Source organism: Typopeltis vanoorti, chromosome 6 (genome assembly GCF_054136105.1).
Source record: "Typopeltis vanoorti isolate ZY-2024b chromosome 6, IOZ_Tvanoo_1.0, whole genome shotgun sequence".
NCBI lineage: Eukaryota > Metazoa > Arthropoda > Arachnida > Uropygi > Thelyphonidae > Typopeltis > Typopeltis vanoorti.
Genome location: NC_143554.1, coordinates 99,628,843 through 99,649,003, shown reverse-complemented (window position 1 = coordinate 99,649,003; position 20,161 = coordinate 99,628,843). Strand labels below are relative to the sequence as shown.

The window sequence follows — 20,161 nt, the reverse complement described above, 5'->3', positions numbered from 1 at the left end:
AAAGTAAGACAATTTACAGCTGCAAGGGACCTGGTATACCCCAGGTAGGTCTAGGGGGAGTGGTTGGTCTTTAGTGGAGCGGATAAGGGATGCCAATTTTCTATGTGGTCTATAACAAGTGGTTAAGATTTTGTTGATTTTTTCTGAGGTGCCTCGGATGTAGGGAATGGTGATGGATTTAGAGTAATCTTTTTTGTGAAGGGGAGGGGGGGGGGGGGTTGTGGATCACTGGGTTAAGTATTCTCTGGATTTTTTGCGGGGGGGGGTAGCCATTGGCTGAGAAAGTGTCATGGATGTGATTTAGTTCAGTGGTTAGGGCTTGATCATTTGAACAGATTATTTTTGCCCTGTTGAATAGTGTCTTAATAACTCCATATTGTTGTGGGGGGGGGGGGGGGTGATGGGATTGTTGGTGAATGTATCTGCCTGTATGGGTGGGTTTTCTATACACTGAGAAAACCAAGGTTCCATCAGGTTGGTGGGTGATTAGTGTGTCTAGGAAGGGGAGGTTATTGTTTTCCTCTTTTTCCAGGGTGAACTTGATTCTAGGGTGTTGGTTGTTTAAGTGTGTTAGGAAGGAGAGGAGTGAATCTGGGCCATGTGGCCAAATAGCAAACACATCATCAACGTAGCGAAGCCATATGGTAGGTTTTTGTGGGGCTGAGTTTAAGGCTTTCTCTTCAAAGGTCTCCATAAAGAAGTTGGCCAAGGGTGGGGAAAGTGGTGAACCCATGGCTGTCCCCTCTATCTGTTTGTAGAATTTTTCCTGCCATACGAAATAGCCCGAGTTTATTGTAAACTGAAATAGGGCTGAGATATCGGGAGGAAATTTAGCTTGGATTAGCTCTAGGGTTTCTTTGAGGGGTACATTCGTGAATAGGGAGGAGACATCAAAACTGACCATTATGTCATTGTGTTGCAGTGTAAGGTTTTCTATACTGGCTTTGAAGTGGGCTGAGTTTCTTATGTGTGATGGTGTGTTGCCAGTATAGTGTGAGAGCGCTTTGGCTAAATGCTTTGCTAGTTTGTAAGTGGGGGAATCAATGCCATCCACTATGGGACGTAATGGCACATTTTCTTTATGTATTTTAGGGAGCCCATATATGCGGGGGGGGGGTAGAGTTATAGGGTTTTAGTTTGTTGGTAACCTCCACAGGCCAAGAAGTAACCTTCTTAAGTAGCCTATGGAGTTTTCTAATTTGTGAGTTGGTGGGATTGTAATTAATAGGGAGGTAAGTGGATCGATCTAATAGCAAAGCCTTGAGCTTACCTGTGTAGTCATTAAGGTTGAGTGTTTTAGGGAGCCCATATATGCGGGGGGGGGGTCTAGACTATAGTATAGTCCATATATGCGGGGGGGGTCTAACCTAACCTGCCATACATTAGGGGAAACAAGGCAAACCATCCCAATTAGGAAAGACAAACACAAATGACACGTTAAATACCTCCATTTTGGAAAAACCGGCCTTTCTGACCATGCACTCCAAACATACCACAGAATTGATTGGAAAAATACCAAGTCCCTACACCACACCAAAACCTGGTTCGGGAGGAAATTTAAAGAAGCATGTGAAATGCTCAAACATAATCCAAATCTGAACAAAAATGATGGCCTAACCATTCCAAGAATGTGGAGGACCCATTTGCAACCTGTATAACAACCAGAACAAACCAACGAAAAATCCCACTACAAGAAGACTAATGCGAGTTATTTTTTAAATATTCAATAACAACTGAAAAAAATCATAGTATAACAAGCTAACCTGTACAAATCTAGAAGAATTTTAGTACATGAGAACTTTGGCAGAGTTTATTGTAGTTTTTTATTTACTAATTATTTAAATTGTTTTAAAATTTATTTATTTAATAGTATAGGTGGCAAAAGCATGTAGCTTGGTTCCCTATACGCATGTATCCTCTAATAATGACCTCAATACAGGGGTTGAAATGCCAAGTGTTATTTTATTAATAATTAGTAAAATAATCATTTCAACACGTGTTTTGTGTCCCTAAATTCCTAAATATGAATACTGATTACCGTGTAACCTTAAAAGAAAGAGAAAATGTAGAACAATTCACATATTTGGGAAGTAAAATGACATATGATTTGGACTGTAAAAAAGAAATAAAGATCAGGATTGCAAAGGGAAGAACAAATCTGAAGGCCATGGATAACATCTGGAAAAGTAAAGTGAGCAGCCTGCAAACAAAACAAATAGAATTAAGAGTACTGGAAACACATGCATCTTTAGCAGTGTATTGTATGGATCTGAAACATATAGTGTACATTTCAGATCCATGATTGAAAAGTATGAGGAATCAAGAAAAAGAATTTTGGTATTTGAAAGAACTTGTTACAGGAAGATTCTAAGAATATGATGGGTACAGAAAATCACAAATGAAGAGCTCTATCAGAAGATACAACCAAAGGAGAATCTAATACAGAAGATAATACAATGTTAGCTGCAATTATTTGGACACATCTGCAGAATGAGTGAAGACCGGAAGATAAAGACATTTATGTTTGGTATTATGGATGGTATAAACATAAGAGGTAGATCATACAGAGAAAGGATAGATGACATGAAGGACTGGTGTGGAATGAGTTTACAGAAACTGTGACACTGGACAAAAAAAGGTGGAAGAAGATAGTGAAGGAGGCATTGCACACCAATGGGCAGTGAGCTCATGGTTCATGATGCTGTGAAGAAATAATTGCAACTAATATATGCTATATGTATATGGAAAACTTTGTAAAAATGCACCACCCAATTTGAACATGTTGAAATGAATTATTTTAATTAAAATGAATTATTTTAATTAAAATGAATTAATAGAACAGTAAGAAACTAATATCAGAACCAGCTGTTTGAAAAGGTGCCTCAGGATTTATCAGATATCAATAATTAAGTCTAAAGCAGTGATTTACATAGCTCACTATTTTATTTTCATTTATTTTATGGAACAATGAAATTTTTTAGCATCTGATAAAATGGAGGTATTTTCTCTAGAATTCAAAACTATCTCAAAATAGCATGTAATTGCCACAGTGCTTGTCAGGTTGAGAAACACAGGTTTAGACAACAAATAATGTATGGATTAAACAAAGGGAAAAGAAAGAAAAAAAAAAGTGGAATGATATAAAATTTTTCTTGCCATTTACTTCAGTGAATAGAAAGGAATTTCTGTCCAAGTTCATGTGTTGCTAAAATTCTGGTAAATAACAAATTTATTATTATTTTATTTTTTTTGTTGGTTTTCTTTACCATACTATAACTGAGAATGATATATAATTTTATTCCCCAAAAATAACTTCAGTTCTTTAATTATAGTGACGGATAACAAAGCATACTTGCTTCCATGATCAGCATGTTTAAAGTTCTGTTTTGTAAGTTCTCTCCCTCTCTCCCAACTTTAACTACAAAAATACAGGTCTCTTATATCAGCTAAAAAAAAAAAAAATTGAGATGCAAAATTTTCTTTAATATCAACTAATTCTACAAAATAAAATAACTCAATTGATTTGCTTCAAATTATTTGTAATTAAGATATTATTATGGGACACATCCAAAGGATTCATTGCACTCTACTCCACTGTGCACACAACTCGGCACTCCTCTGCTTAATCCTCCAACTACTACCATCAATACACAGCACCTACTACCATCATGACAACAGTATTTTTGTCTGTAAATTGGGTTGTTTCTCATGACTGATTTGTCTGTGCAACAGATGAAAAAACCCAAGTTTCCAAGAGAAAAACCCTGCTATCCTCCTCCTCTCAATAAGAGTGACTTATGTTGCTTTAAATTTATTGGAATGTATCTGCTATCTTATATATACATGTGGTGATTAATTTATGTCTCTTCTATTTCCTGAAACTCTCAGTATCATCTGTAATTTTTATATATGTATTTCAAAGATTGAAGAGATAACAATGGAACAGCTGAAATATGCAAAAATGGGAGTTGGCGAGGGTGGTTGGCAAATGTTTGTCGAAGATGGTGATATGAAAATGTACAAACGAGAAGTGGAAGAGGCTGGAGTTATATGTGATCCACTTAAAGCTGTTCACATCGTCCGAGTAAGTTTTAATATTTTTTTATTTATGAATATTACAATAATATGAAGTAATTATTTTATACAAATTCCTTGCAAATTTAGAGAATGGAGTTGATATATTAATCTTTTGCATGATTGTATGAATAGGTAATGGGGGAGAAGAATAAATAAATTCCTTTTATGAGTGTGTCCTCCCACCCATGAAAGTTATTAACCTATAGTACCATGGATGAGCTAATGTTTTTTTTCTTATTTTTATTTACTTAAGTATAAAGAGCTAATAAGCTTCATTTCGGCAATGAAAACATTACTTAAATTAAGGGGATATTAAATCCCGCATAGTTTTAAAACCGAATAAGAAACTCAAAGATCGGAATCAGAGAGTTTCTTGCCGAATATAGTAAACTATAAAGTATCGGCGACACTAGCGTTAGCCAATGCAAGTGATCCTAGTACGTAGTACAATACCGGGCAACGCATTGCAAAGGTGGAGGAAGTTCAGATCGCTATTCTTAGGTATTTTCCATAATGTAAAAACACATTTCCTAGGAAATGTATGCTGTTATTACATTACGGAGGGAGGTCACCACCCAGACCGGTTTCAGCCTTTTTTGAGGCTTCATCAGTGAGTAGCTAGACCTAATACCAAAGTGTATAGCGAAAGGAACTTATGTATTCTGCGAACGAGTTTTCCAAACAGGTGCAACCATTAAGTTACTTAAGTATAAAGAGCTAATAAGCTTCATTTCGGTAATTTAAGTAATGTTTTCATTGCCGAAATGAAACTTATTAGCTCTTTATACTTAAGTAACTTAATGGTTGCACCTGTTTGGAAAACTCGTTCGCAGAGTACATAAGTTCCTTTCGCTATACACTTTGGTATTAGGTCTAGCTACTCACTGATGAAGCCTCAAAAAAGGCTGAAACCGGTCTGGGTGGTGACCTCCCTCCGTAATGTAATAACAGCATACATTTCCTAGGAAATGTGTTTTTACATTATGGAAAATACCTAAGAATAGCAATCTGAACTTCCTCCACCTTTGCAACGAGTCGCCCGGTATTGTACTACGTACTAGGATCACTTGCATTGGCTAACGCTAGTGTCGCCGATACTTTATAGTTTACTATATTCGGCAAGAAACTCTCTGATTCCGATCTTTGAGTTTCTTATTTTAAAACTATGCGGGATTTAATATTCCCTTAATTTAAGTAATGTTTTCATTGCCGAAATGAAGCTTATTAGCTCTTTATACTTAAGTAACTTAATGGTTGCACCTGTTTGGAAAACTCGTTCGCAGAGTACATAAGTTCCTTTCGCTATACACTTTGGTATTAGGTCTAGCTACTCACTGATGAAGCCTCAAAAAAGGCTGAAACCGGTCTGGGTGGTGACCTCCCTCCATAATGTAATAACAGCATACATTTCCTAGGAAATGTGTTTTTACATTATGGAAAATACCTAAGAATAGCGATCTGAACTTCCTCCACCTTTGCAACGAGTTGCCCGGTATTGTACTACGTACTAGGATCACTTGCATTGGCTAACGCTAGTGTCGCCGATACTTTATAGTTTACTATATTCAGCAAGAAACTCTCTGATTCCGATCTTTGAGTTTCTTATTCGGTTTTAAAACTATGCGGGATTTAATATCCCCTTAATTTAAGTAATTATTTTTATTTATTTTTTATATATTATTTTTACACAGTCCAGAAACCCTGCTTTTACAGACTAAACATGAGATCTTTTTTTGCCAGTTCACACCTCTAGTAAGTGGATTGGTGGTCTTTCACTGAGTAGTGAAATACCTCTCCCATCAAAACACGATTACAAACATCCATCCCCATAACAGAATTTGAACCCACAACCTGTTAGTTGAAGAATGAGTATGTTAACCACTCTGCCAACCAAGCCTTCTTAGGAATATGTCATGGGATTAATCGTCATATTCTAGACAACTTGGGTTTCTGAAGGATGTTTGATACATGATGGAAGATGAGCAAACTGAACATACTGTCTCCTGTTCTATTTTCTTTATATAAGGCTGCAGGTATAACATAAGCCATCAGATAGTTCATGAAAAAAATGAGTATAGAAATGATCCATGATGATTATTATACGGGCAACTCTATGGAGTCTGTAGGCTCATTGAAAGAGGCCCTAAACATTATGCCTAGCACTATCCAATATTCATGCAATATCCATCATACTTTGCTTTGAACTCATTCACAGTCAAACGCTAGTCCTCACACTTTTCTTAATCATACTTTTCCTCAATTTTTTTTCCACTAGACCTGTTTTGAAAAATTTTCTTTGTTTCAATCCTTTAAAAACCTTTCAGTAATTTACATGTATCAATCATATCATTTCTTTTCCCACCTATCAACAATTTTGTAATCCACAAATCTTCTTGTCCTCATAAGGTGCATTTCATATCCACAGGTCCTTATCGTTCTTGGTGCCTGTGCCATCATGATGATCACGGGCATTTGGATCCTCTCCAATCTCCTTATCCCCAAGAAACCCCCATGACCAGATCTGCACAGTAGTTAAGATGGGGTCTTATCATTACCTTATAAAGAGGTATAATAACCTGCTTATCTCTGCACGTCAGGGTGCTCTTCAGGAACCAAGTAATCCGATGGTCTGTTTTAGCCACTTTTGCAATATGCCCTCCAATTTTCAACTCCCTATCCACCAACACCCCAAATCCCTGGCCTCATCAATTTCCTTCTGTGGGACCATAAGAACAAATAAGTCTCATTGTCCAGTTCTCCATTCTAATATTTGCCTACATCATTCAGCTTGATATTGCCTGCCATTCAAGAATATTATCCTCATATTTAGTTATTGTTATTGTCTAAATATAACATGTTGTATTTGTTGCTTAGAAAGATCTTGCCTATTTTTGTCTTCTTTGTTTTTCAGTCATGCCTATTATGTTGATCTGGTACTTAACCAATTCTAGTTCCATTTCTTTTCCATTGATGATTTTTACGTTGATAGTGTCAATCTTGAACTCTGATGTTGAGTTGGGATTTATTCCAGTAGATAAAAACAATGGGGGGGGGAGGCCTTGTTTAACCAGGTGACACCCCAGCCAGCATGAAATTCTGTCATATTGTACCATCATTTTACGTTGTGGTTTAAGCCAATAAGAATATCATTTTGGTTTGCTAAATCTCATATTGCCAGTCCATCTTCATTTGTTCTGCATTCAGGTAGATACCTAAAAAGGTGCACCACGGGAAGGTGAGGATTAGACATTAGGTCAAAAGTCTCAGTCAGTTCTCCGCATTCCTTAAAAAGGTTACGTGGAGGTCTCCTCCCAATTATACAGCTTTGACCCTTAAGTATCCCACAGAAACACACACATGCACAGGAATATAGGAATATATATGAACTAAATAAGTAAAGAAAATACAGTCAACTCTCACTATAACAAACTTCTAGGAATTACAGGAATGGTTTGTTATAGCAGATAGTTTGCTGTTATGATTTTTTTATATTTTTATTTTTATTTTTTATTTTTTTTAATAGCATTGTGATATCGGCTTTGTTCAGGAATTTTTGGGTAATTTGTTATAGCATGTTTGCTATAACAAATTACCCAAAAAAAAAAAAAAAGAAGTCCTAAACAAAGTCCTGAGTCAACTGTATTATAGACAATTCATAATAAATAGTATTCTTGTATTTTTTTTTCTTTGCTTAGACACTGGGTATAATTTATTTTGCTTAATTTTACTGTTAAAATTGTCTATTTGAAACCAGAATTCTCCAAATTTTAATAGTGATACTAAATGCAAATTTCATTAAATTCCATAGTCTTGGGAGAAATTATCATTTCAGATCATTTTGTCCATTAAAAAATGAACCAATTCTGAAGTTTGAAAATACTGTATTATAATTGTGTGTGTGTGTGTGTGTGTGTGTGTGTGTGTGTGTGTGTGTGTGTGTGTGTGTGTGTGTGTGTGTGTGTGTGAGTGAGTGAGTGAGATAACCAAATGTACATCAGATTAGTGCGTTCTTATAATTGTGGACATTAGTTTCAAATTGCTTGGAACTAAATTTTTGATTCATTATTTGGTAGTACTGCTTTGTGAAAATCCAAATGTGTCAAAATTATAGTGCAGTCTATGAAATGTTGGCCATTTCTGGCTTAGGTAATATAAACATATAATTTTGTTTTTGCATAATTTTACTGCTGCAAAAGGTATAATTAAAACTAATTTAGTTACATGGACAATCTCTAATGCACATCCTAAATGTACTACATTTTATTCATTTCCATCCAGTCAAAGCAGAATTATTGCTCTGTAAAATTTAAAAAAATATTTTATTCCTATAAGTAGTCAGAAATTGATGACTATAAATTTTTGTAAGGAATCAAATATTAAGTTGCAATAAAATCTTTTCATCCGGAGTCCAGGAAAAATAGGCACTTACATATCTTGTAAAATGTATCACAAAAATAAAATTATTTATTGGATTACATTGAGTTTTGAGTAACTTCTGTTTTAGATCTCAAGAACAAAATCCATTAAGACTTTTAATAACTGTATATTGCAGACAATAAATGAGCAAAGTAGTATAGCATGAACCCTTTCTCAAAAGAAATCATTACATCTGCTAATGCACTTGTTTATTAATAAATTAAATTTAAATATATTTTCTTAATTAATCCACCTTTCTCTTTAAGTCATTTTTACTTTATTTCTATTTATTTTATTGAAACTGATCTTATATTAATATGAGACTGACTGCATTGAAATGGTATGGATAAGCCAACAGACTTTATAAACATTCTTAAAATTCATATCAGATAAACTGATAATATTTGAAATTTATTTTATATTATCCTTAATAAGAGGCAGCTGATTTTCATTTCTTTGTATAATAAGAACTGGAGTGGTGAAAGCCACACTTAGGACTCCTATCCTACAGCAGGATCTCTGACTTATTTAAACCTTGCTTCTCTCCTCTTCTCCTCCTCCCATGACAGTATATTTAAATAACTTTCATGGCTTACACATGTAACAAACAATATAGACTTTCATTCAAAAATTCGAATATATTTCATCCAACATTATGTAGACATTATCATCAGGAAGACAGACTGTTGACTACATTTAAAACATGAATCACAATAATGAGTCATAAATCAAGCATTATGCATATCTTGCTTCTCGGTTGCAGCAAAAGTACACTATGTGAGTTCAGAGGAACAAAAAAAAGTTGCATGGATTAAAAAAAAAAGTTCAAAATAATTATTCATTTAAAAACAACAGCAACTTATGAACAGTGAATAATGATCACTTCCCAAAACTTGGAGATTGACATGTAGTCTGATCAGTTAGGTTCAGGTAATTTCTTAGTGTTTCAGATGTCTCAAAGAAAAGATGATCAAATTTGAACCTGCTGGAATGATAATATTATAAGGTTTAAACCTATTAAACTCTTACTATAGTTTGTTATGGAAGATAACAAACTTATCCTGTGGTCTCTTCAAATTTGCAATAGTGAGTATTTCTAATATCAACTGTATTAGAATTATGTAATTTGTATTTTAAAAAAATGGAAGCTTAATATATAAATTTAAAGTAGTAATATCTTTTGCAGGGTGTAACTGGACATGAAATGTGTCATTACTTCTTCAGTCCTGAAGTAAGATTTGACTGGGAAAGTAAGTATTATTTTGCTAGTGCTCTTACTGCTGTTGTTACTCATTCTGTCACTTTCATACTTTGTAATTTGTTCATTGTCAGTGTGCCTATCATGTTTTTGTGCTTAATTCCAACTGCCTGTGTTCCATACATAAAATGCTCTTTCAAGTCAATTTCAGTAGTGTCCTTCATTTGAATGACTAGGATTCAAATGTCATCTAGAATATGAAGAATCTTTATAAAAATTTTCAGCTGAAGGCAGATTAGAAGCCCTTCATTTGAAAGACCAGGATTTGAATGTCATCTAGGATATGAAGAATATTCATTTAAAAAAAAAAAAAAAAAAAAAAAAAAAAAAAAAAAAAAAAAATCAGCTGAAGGCAGATTAGCCAGTCTGATATATTATACATGTGGTAGGATATTTCATTCCAGAAATTTAGGTTGTTCACAGGCAAATAGACAGGAACACATGCAATTAACAGTTATACATTGGCCACTTAGCCTTCTTTGGCTATAATTCCAAACAACAATGCTTTTAAATATATTTTTTAATATTTTGCATATTTGTAGATATATGTAACATGTGAGGCTTAGGTATTGGCAGTTATTCATCTTAATGTTAAGAGATATGAAACACAACACAAGAACAAATTAAATTTGTGAAATATTTTTTTTATTTGTTATAGAGTTAGGAGATTAATAAATCTTATTTAAGATTATTTATTAAACTGCTAATATTTTTACTGAATACTGTTACAATTAGGTAACAGTAAAAGTAATTCAAAATTGTAATTGACAAGCAGACTAATACCTTTAATATTGATTCATATAGAAGTTTAAGGTAGCTGATCACACTTTGGATATCTCATCTCTCAAGATTAAATGACATTGGTACATTAAGTCAGAAGTCTGAGAGCAGCTGCTGTCATGCACTACCCAAGCATCAGCAATTACAGCTGCATTAATTTCCCCAAAATCTTCCTGCTGTTCATAATACACACATGCACAAGCAGAATTTGGATGACCTCAAATTATGAGTTTAGGAATTACTAATAAAAAGTATACTTATAATTTTGGGTTGGAAAGGCAGTTTACAACCTATGGGAGAGCTTCGTTTAAAAAAAAAAAAAATGTTGTTCATAATGAAATTTAAAGGCTTTTGTATCTTTGAGACATAAGCATTAATTTATAAAATAAGATATAAACTATACTAAAAATAACATAAATTACTATATGTGATGTTTAGTTAAGATTTAACTGGCATCTATTGATGCTTAATAATATTATCCCAAACTGACTTAGATGATAGAAAATTCCTTTACAAAATAAGCGAAATAGTTATTTTGCTTTTTCTGTAATAAGGTGAGAACATGGAAGTACATTTCGACACAATGGAAAATTGGAACTTTTTGACAGTGCCCTCACTATAGATCACATAATAAAGTGGAAAAAATTACCTTACAGCATCATTATTTCCATTGAATTTATTTTGCATCAACCATACCCAAGTAGAAATTAACGTAATGTCTATTTTAAACCTGTAGAAAGTCATCATTCACACTAAACAGTTTTTTACATCAGTTACTGTAATTGCCATATGCTCATTCATAGAAACTTCATTTTCTAGCTGCATTGCAGTCATCAGATTGCACTATCCTTGCTTTAATTCATTTGGCCTGTATTAATCTTGTATTAATGATGCTAATTCAAATACTAGTGGAATATTAGTTATAATAATTAAAAAGTTACAAAGTTTTGGTATTGCTTGTTTTATTCTGTAAAATGCTATTTATGCAAGATAAGTACTACATTTTTGTGAAAAATGCATTTCAGTTTAGCTTAAAAGAGCAGGATATAGTAAATATATCATCAGAAATGTTATCATTAAAATTCATTAGAAGAAATGGCTAGTTCCCTTCTTTCGAGCAAATTTTTGATATCATTATTTTGATGATGTGAACATTGGGTCAGTTATACAGTAATTCTTTTTTTAAACAGGATCTTAGAAGTGTTAATTTTTTTTAAATTTTTTTATAGGTTAATCATATTCCACATGACTTGCTTCCAAAGTAAAGGGAAGACAAAATTAAGCCAATTTTTTTTAGTAGGGAGAAAAAAATGTATTTAGAGGAGTCTCCATAACTTAGTCAGTTTCAGCCAATGCTCTTTGGATGGAGGGATTTGAGTTTGAATCCTGTCTAGTGCATGAAGAACTTTTCATTGGGGAATTTGCAATTGATTAACTTGTCTGATATGGAGATGATAGTGTTTTCTCCTGGAAACAGTGGTTTTTGCATAGAGTAATTGGCATCCATATTACATTATGCTGGTTACTGCTCAGTGAGAGCCTTTCAGTATAATTGATTGTAGAACAACTCTATTATTAAATTTATGGACTCAACAACCATTTGGGGAAAGTGGGGGAGAAGCTTTAATATCATTAAAATGCTATTTAACCTTCATTATGGTCATCTTCAGTAATGTATGCATGTATGCATCAGTGGCATTGCATGCCCATTTTGGTTGGGTGTATTGCATGTGACTTATGTAACTTGCACTACAAAATTCATGCCCATATGATTGCATTTTTATTGATGTATGAAATTTTAAGAGTGCATGGCACATTAGCACTTAATTGGTCCAATGCAATTAATTGTAACTAAATCTGCATAGAGTGGGGGACAATGTGTTTGTTTTAAGATATATTAGAAAACAGTAATGAAGGAGAATGCTATGTTTGGTTAGTATATTTGAATTACTCAAATGTAAATTAGACTGGCCTAGTTGGCCCAGTGGTTAGCGTATCCACTCTTCAGCCAAAAGGCTGTGGGTTCAAATCCTGCCGTGGGCATGGATGTTTGTGATTGGGGAAAGTCTGCGGAAATACTAGTGGTGGTGGAGGGTTGATAGTGTTGGTGGATTGACTGGTGGAGACAGCTGTAGAGTAGGTGCCCTCCCTCTATGAGTCTGGACTCCCTGGAGGTGTCACAAATAATAATAATAATAATAAATATAATAGTAAAATTGGAAGAGGAGGATGAGGCTTACATCCTTTGACTACAATTGTACAATCTGCAAAAGCTCTGGCAGAAAATGGGACATTCAGATGATCGTCAACACTGTTTCACATTGTAAATATGGACAAAAAGCTATAAATTATTTATAGAAAATTATATATTAAAAACTTGTCTATATCAGTGTCCTACACATGTCAGTTTACACTTCATGCGCACAAAACAGATGAAACTCAGAAAACAAAAACAGCAAATGACAACTTTCAGTTGGATTAGTTGACACAATAACCAATCACAGCAACTAATTTCTGGGTATCATTGCCCCATACACCCTGTCTCACCTTCTGGGTGGTTTAAAACCACTGGAATGCTAAGAATTTGACCCACTGTGCCATCTGCACGTCTGTTCCAAGGGCTCAAAAGTGCCCATATTTGTGACCCCACACCCAGGATATTAAGGCGAATGCAATGTTTACGTGCCAAAAAATATCCTCTTCATGAAGCATTAGTATATTGTGTGTAATTTTAGGAATCACGTGATGCCAGGATACAATTAGGGGAGTCTTTAACAAGAATAAATGCAAAAATATATCAGTGATATTGCTTTTCCGTGGATGTGCACTGCACACTTAGCACATCCTGAACATATGCCCCTGGTATACATATATGTACACTGTTAAAACAACTATCACCATACTATTGTAAGCTACATAATGTCTAAAACTAATTAACCTACATAGCCTAACTTTTTGTAATTAAAAGAATTAATAATCAGTAATTATATCAATCAATCAGAAAATTCTTATCGTTAAGATAAAATGCTTATCATGTCTCAGAATTAAAAATTTTGAGGCCATCATTCTTGTTTACATTTTGCTGTTTTAAGGTCTCATGCCTTTTTAAACTTACTTTTGTATGACCTTGTTTGATGAAGAGTTATGTGCCTTTCTGTCTCCAGAGCATAAGAAAACCTGTTTTTCCATAGTACATTAAGTAGATATAGTTTTTGTGTTCTTTTTTAATATATCTATTGTGCATTTAGTTTCACCTATATACAGGAGGTTATATGTATATTTATTTGATATACTCATGGATGTGGTGGGGAGGGGGCTTGAATATGCTAAAATCGTTGTTTTGGTTTGTCATTTTTTTATAGACGAATTAAAAGTAATTTTCATGGTGTACATCTTTAAATTCTACCTTTTTTTTTCTGAAATATACCTTCAGTGCAACAGAGTTTAGCTAAAATCATTGTTTTGGTTTGTCTTTTAGTATATTATCAATTTTCTTCTTCATAAAAAGGTAGGTCTGATTCATTTATTTCTGTGTTTATTTTCATTGGAACAAATTGTTACTATTTTTGAAAGTATTTATTATCCTTAGTTTATGTGTTGTGTGGTGATAGCAGTATATAGGTGCAAATTTACTAGTACATTTAAGTTTGCATTACACTCTAAATGAGGAACAGAACTCAAGTTACAAGTGTATATCCAAGAACATTAAGGAGTTTTGTGTTTCTGTTTCCACTGTGAACTGAACATGCTTGTGTCATTTGTTTAAATATCTGAGAAAAACATTGGTTTCGTAGCCATGTGGCCAAATTACAAGTAAATTAACTTATCTAAGCCAAAATGTAGATTTTAAATATGTGAATTTAAGAGCTTTCTGCTCAGATCTTTCCTGAAAGAAGTTTACAGTGAGGGAGACAGTGAGCCATGTTCTTTTTAAATGTAAAAGTTGTTTTGCCACATAAAGTAACCAGAATGGAGCACATGGGCAGAGAAAGCTGTAATATCAGACAAAAATTTCTTTATAAAAGGAGAATTGTGAGTCATTGACAGAGACATTATAAAGAGGGCAGTAGTGTCAATACTGATTAAAAATTCTTGCTTATCTAAAACAGTCTTTAATTTTCAAAATAAAGTCGACTGTTTCTAATATAAGAGGTGGTGGGAAACCTACCAACTCCTTTAGTGTTGCTAATTTCTGGGTTAGGTATTATGTATAACTGTCATCTGATGGTCATATTTTGGTTATTTTGTAGATTTTGAGGAGTACTTAGATTCTTAGTAGTCTATTAATTTTTCACATCTTCAGATGGCCAAGAAGTAATCTTTCACTAATTTTCATAAGTATTGGCTTTAGATGCCAGGAAGTTTTTTTCTAATAAAAACTGTTGATTAACTTTGTTGGCTTTTTTAATGAGCATTTCTTTGTTTTGAGTGAATTTATGGCTATATTTTCTTCCTTGGTTAAGTTCATGAGAGGTTTTCCCCTGTTTCTTAATAAGCCACTTGTGTCTAATTTTGTCTGCAGTGTGTTAAAAGGCAGAGACCTTTTTCAATAATTTTATTCAACACATATATTGAACCCCTGACAGTTTTAGCACTCATCCAAGAGTATCAAACTATGGACATTAATCTTCAACAAACAAAATAATGATCACATCACTTATTGTTTGTTTGAAAGTAAACAGAGTAACTTAGGTCGGCAGGAGAGCCAAGTTTCTTAGGACACTAGGCTAAATACAAAAACTATAGAGCAGGCAGTGAATATGTTAATAGGGGTTTAATAATTGGATGTCAAAAATATACATTTTCTGATTGGCTGATGTAATTTTTTTAAATTTATGTATTTATTTATTTTTTTATTTAACAACAAAAGAGTAAGGCCAGGCAGGTTAGTTTTAGAAATTATGTAGCTACAATGGTACTGTGATAATTGCTTTAATGTAGTGTATGTGTACATTCTTGAAGAGAACTTTAATGTAAAGGTTCAAACACAGAAATTTAGTGTTATTAAAGACACAAGTGACTTATTTTAGAATCACCAGGAAAAGCCACTTGTTTTTAATAATATTCTGTGAACTTAAGCAAGGAAGAAAAGCAGTGATAAAGCCACTCACTCAAAATGAATAAGGAATGACTCATTATATATTCATGAAAATGGGTGCTTAAGGGTCAAAGCTGTATAACTGAGAGGAGACCTCCACATAGCCTTTAAAGGAATGCGGAGAACCGACCAGGGCGTCTGACCTAATGTCCAATCCACACCTTCTCGTGGTGCACCCTGTTGGGTATCTACCCGGATACTGAACAAACGAGGATGGGCTGGCAATTTGGGATTTAGCCGACCAAATTGTATTCTTATTGGCTTAAACCAATATACAAAATGATGGTACAACATGACAAAATTTCATGCCGGCTGGGGCGTCGCCCGGTTAAACAAGGCCCCCGTTGTTTTCACCAGGGCGAACAGCGAAAAGTCAGCTAATGGAACAAATCTGAAAACACAACCCCAACTCAATATTGCCAGAGTTAAAGATCGGTACTATCAACATAAGAAGCCTGAATGGCAAAGAAATGGAGCCAGCTGAGGAATTAGATAAGTACCAGATCGACATAATGGGGGTGACTGAAACAAAAAAAGACAAAAACTGGTGTTCTTTCTGAGCAATAAGTACAAAATATTATATTCAGGCAATGACAATCAAGGAAAAGAAGGGGTAACCATAGTATTCAACACTAAATACGAGGCTAATCTTCTTGAATGGCAGGCAGTCTCAAGTAGAGTGATGTGGGCAAATATCAGAATGGGAAACTGGACAATGAGACTTATTTGTGCCTATGGTGCCACAGAAGGTTCTACTAATGTAGAAATGGAGGAATTTTTTGAGGCTCTAGAGAAAGCTACTGACACAATGAAAAAGGACAAATTGGTCCTTGTTGGGGGATCTAAATAACAGAGTACAAATGATTGTCAGACATACAAAAATATTTTGGGAAAATTTGGAGAAGAGAGCAAAGCAAATAATCATGGAAAATACCTGGCTCAGGACATGGACTGGTTATTATTAACACCATGTTCCAACATAAAAATGCGCACAAATTCACATGGACAGAAGAGGCAAGGAATAAGAAAAGTCTCATTGACTATGTTATTGTTGATAGTGATGTTTTCTCCCTGGTGCAGGACAAGGTACACAGGTATTTCAAATTGGAAGCAATCACTATTTAGTCATGATCAGAATTAAACTGAATTTCATATTGAAAAGAATGACATTTAAGAAAGTTTTAAGGCGAATAAAAAGTTGAGCAACTCACAGATGCGAACTGTAGACAGTTCACATCTGAGAGCTGAATAAAATAAAATACACAAAGATTATTGAAGAAAAAATGAAAGAGTTTGAGAACAAGAACCAAACCTTGGAGATTCAGTGGCAAACTTTGAAGAAAACGCTGATTGATTCAGCCAGAAAGGCATGTGGTGAGGTTGTCTGCAAGGATAGAAAAAATCAGACTTTCATGGTGGACACAGGAAGTAAGAGAGGCAGTGAAGGAAAAGAAGAAAGCATATCAAAAGTTCCTGTCAAATAAGTCAGCTTGTGCTCTTAGAGAATACAGACAAATGTAAGAAAGCTAAACAAAAGTCATGGGAGGACTTCGGCAAGAACATAGAAAATAAATATCAAGAACGTGGTAAGATATTCTGGAGGTTGTTGAAGAAGCTTAGAAATGTAGGAAAGAGTGCTGTAAAAGAAGTTAGAGATGATAAAAGTGACATGAAAATTGGAGGAAAAAAGATATCATTCAAGTATGGAGTAATTCGAAAAATTGCTAAATGAAACAAATAGTTATAGCACAGTGGTAAAAAAACACTCAACAGGCATACAGTCAGGAAAACATATCCATACTTGATAGAAAAATCCATTAAAGGCTTGAAATGTGGAAAGGCAGCAGGAGTAGATGATATTCGACCAGAAATGCTGAAGTATTGTGGTATAAAAATCTTACAGTGGCTACACTGCATAGTTCAGAAGGCCTGGACAGAGGGACGAATTCTTGATGATTGGAGTAGAGCTCTAATAGTACCCATATATAAAAAGGGAAATAAAACTGAATGTGAAAATTACAGAGGTATTTCCCTACTGAGTGTTCCTGGCAAGATCTATGCAAGTATACTTGAGAAACGGTTGAGAAGAATTGTGGAAGAAAAGCTGGGTGAAGAATAAACTGGATTCAGGCCAAATAGAGGCTGTTAGGATCAGATCTTCACTTTATGACAAATAGTTGAGAAATCATGGGAATATAACAAAGATCTGTATTTAAGTTTTGTCTATCTGGAAAAGGCATATGACAAGGTGCCAAGAGAGAAGCTATTCAATACGCTACAGTTATATGGTGTCAATGGGGCATTGTATCAAGCACTACTTAGTCTTTATTTGAGTTGTAAGTCAGCAGTTAGAATTGAAGGAAGTACAGGAAGATGGTTTATTGTTAAATCTGGTGTGAGACAAGGAGAAACATTATCCCCTCTGTTATTCATTATCTATATGGATCACATTGTGAAGGAAAGTGGTATTAAACATGATATCAGAATTGGAGATGTTAATGTCAGCTCTTTGCTTTATGTGGATGCCATACTTCTAAATAAATCTGCTACAAGTTTTCAAGATTTGCTGACTAAATTGAATAACTGTTGTAATAGATATGTAATAAATATGGAAATAGGCAACAGAATCAACAAAGCTGGTATGGTAGGAAGTCAATTGAATAAATTTATATGGAATAAGAGAGAAATTAGCCAAAACACTAAATTAGCTGTATACAAGACAGTGTTCAAACCATTTTTAACTTATGGATCTGAGAGCTGGGTCAGAAGTAAAACACTTGACCAAAGACTAGAGACCACAGATATGACAGTCCTAAGAAAGATTGGGGGCGTGAACAGATGGCATCAATGGCAATATCATATTAAAAACGAGTATATTAGGAAAGAACTTGACATTGTCAGCCTCCAGGAATGCGTTAGCAGAGCTAATCTCAGGTGGTATGGTCACTTAAACAGAATGGGCGAGGAAAGATTAGTAAAACAAGTGTTCTCTGCCAGGTTGGCAGGTAAACGACCCAGAGGAAGACCAAGATATAGATGGATTGATATGGTACAAAGTACCTTAGACGACATAAATATAAGATCTGATAATGTTGGAGTCTTGACAAATAACAGACTGATTTGGAGGAAAATTGTAGATAGGAAGCTAGTAATGATGTAATTTTTTTCATGTAGTACTATCATATCCTGTACATGTAAGTTGAGAGTACATGTAAGGAATTTGATGATGACAAAATGAATAAGGAATGACAAAGGTAACGTGGCAGTTTTGTTAAATAGAAAATATTACCTGCAAAGAAGTGAACCTACTGACATTCAGTACCAATACTTACAAAGCTGTCAGCTACAAACAATTCTGCAAAAATAATTGGAAACAAAATAAAATTATTGACAGAGGTTACTTCTTTTCAGGAAAAAATTTAATATGCACTACTCAAAAAAAACCACCAACAATTTACAGGATCCACAAAAATAACATACTACTAACATGAAAAATTTCCAGAAATAGTATTTGCATACTACTGAGACTGATATTGATATTAGTAGGAATTGACAGTTCTACATACTACCTAGCCAAGAAATTAGCACCAACACTAAAAGAATTAGTAAGTCTTTCCTTGACTATTTTACTGCACTTACATTACTGCCCTCTAAAACAGGAATGTTTGTCTAGAGGGCAGTAATGACTGCTGACTAAAAGATCTTGGCTATGTAAAAAAAAACAGTCTTCACTTTATTGTGAAAATTGAAGATTGTGGTTTTTACATAGCTAAGATCTTTTAGTCAGCAGTCATTACTTGTACTGCCCTCTATACACACATCCTTATCAATAACATTTCCCTTTTAACAGAACAAAATTATAACCTTCTTCATCCATGTGCTCCTTTGATTACTTCATGTGGCAAAATAACTTTTTTCAAAAAAAGAAGGGATGGCCATGGGCTCACCCCCCCCACTTCCATCTCAAACTTGTTTATGGAAACATTTCAGCAAAGATATGCTGATGATGTGTTTGTAATTTGGCTACATGATAACCAAACCTTGAGCACTCTCCATTTAAGCAAATAAAAGTGCATACACTTCATAGAAATTGAAAGACAAACTCCATTACTATTCTTGAATATGCTAATTAATTCACCTTCTATTGGACTATCACTCATTTAGCATATGCCACAAACATATGCATACTCATACTGGTTAGTTTTTTACCAGCTCTTGTCATGACTCAATGCAAAAACTAGGGATGGCAAGATAATGAATACCCCCAAAAATTGAGCAGTAACAATTTGCTGAAAGTGAACTGGGAAAACTACAAATGGATTTGATCTCTTTTCACAAGAAACAGATTATAATAAAAAAAAAAAAAGTTGATAACATGCAAAACAAAAACAATGATATTTCAGCAAAGCTATATCTATTCCTTATGTTATAGGTCTATCTGGAAAAAATAATGTATTAATTTAAGGAAGTATAGCATCAAAACTACTTTAAATCTCCTATAAAATTAAAATATTTATACAGTACATCCAAAG

General features: G+C 34.2%; 1 protein-coding gene across 1 annotated transcript in view; it reads left to right on the top strand.

The window, feature by feature from the left end:
* cert (ceramide transfer protein) overlaps nucleotides 1–20,161 on the top strand; it is a 210,772-nt gene that overhangs the window by 168,547 nt on the left and 22,064 nt on the right. Inside the window, exons 9-10 of the mRNA XM_090395057.1 lie at nucleotides 3,923–4,084; nucleotides 9,680–9,743. Of these exons, the coding sequence (XP_090251183.1) occupies nucleotides 3,923–4,084; nucleotides 9,680–9,743 (226 nt within the window). The remainder of the gene's footprint in view (nucleotides 1–3,922; nucleotides 4,085–9,679; nucleotides 9,744–20,161) is intronic.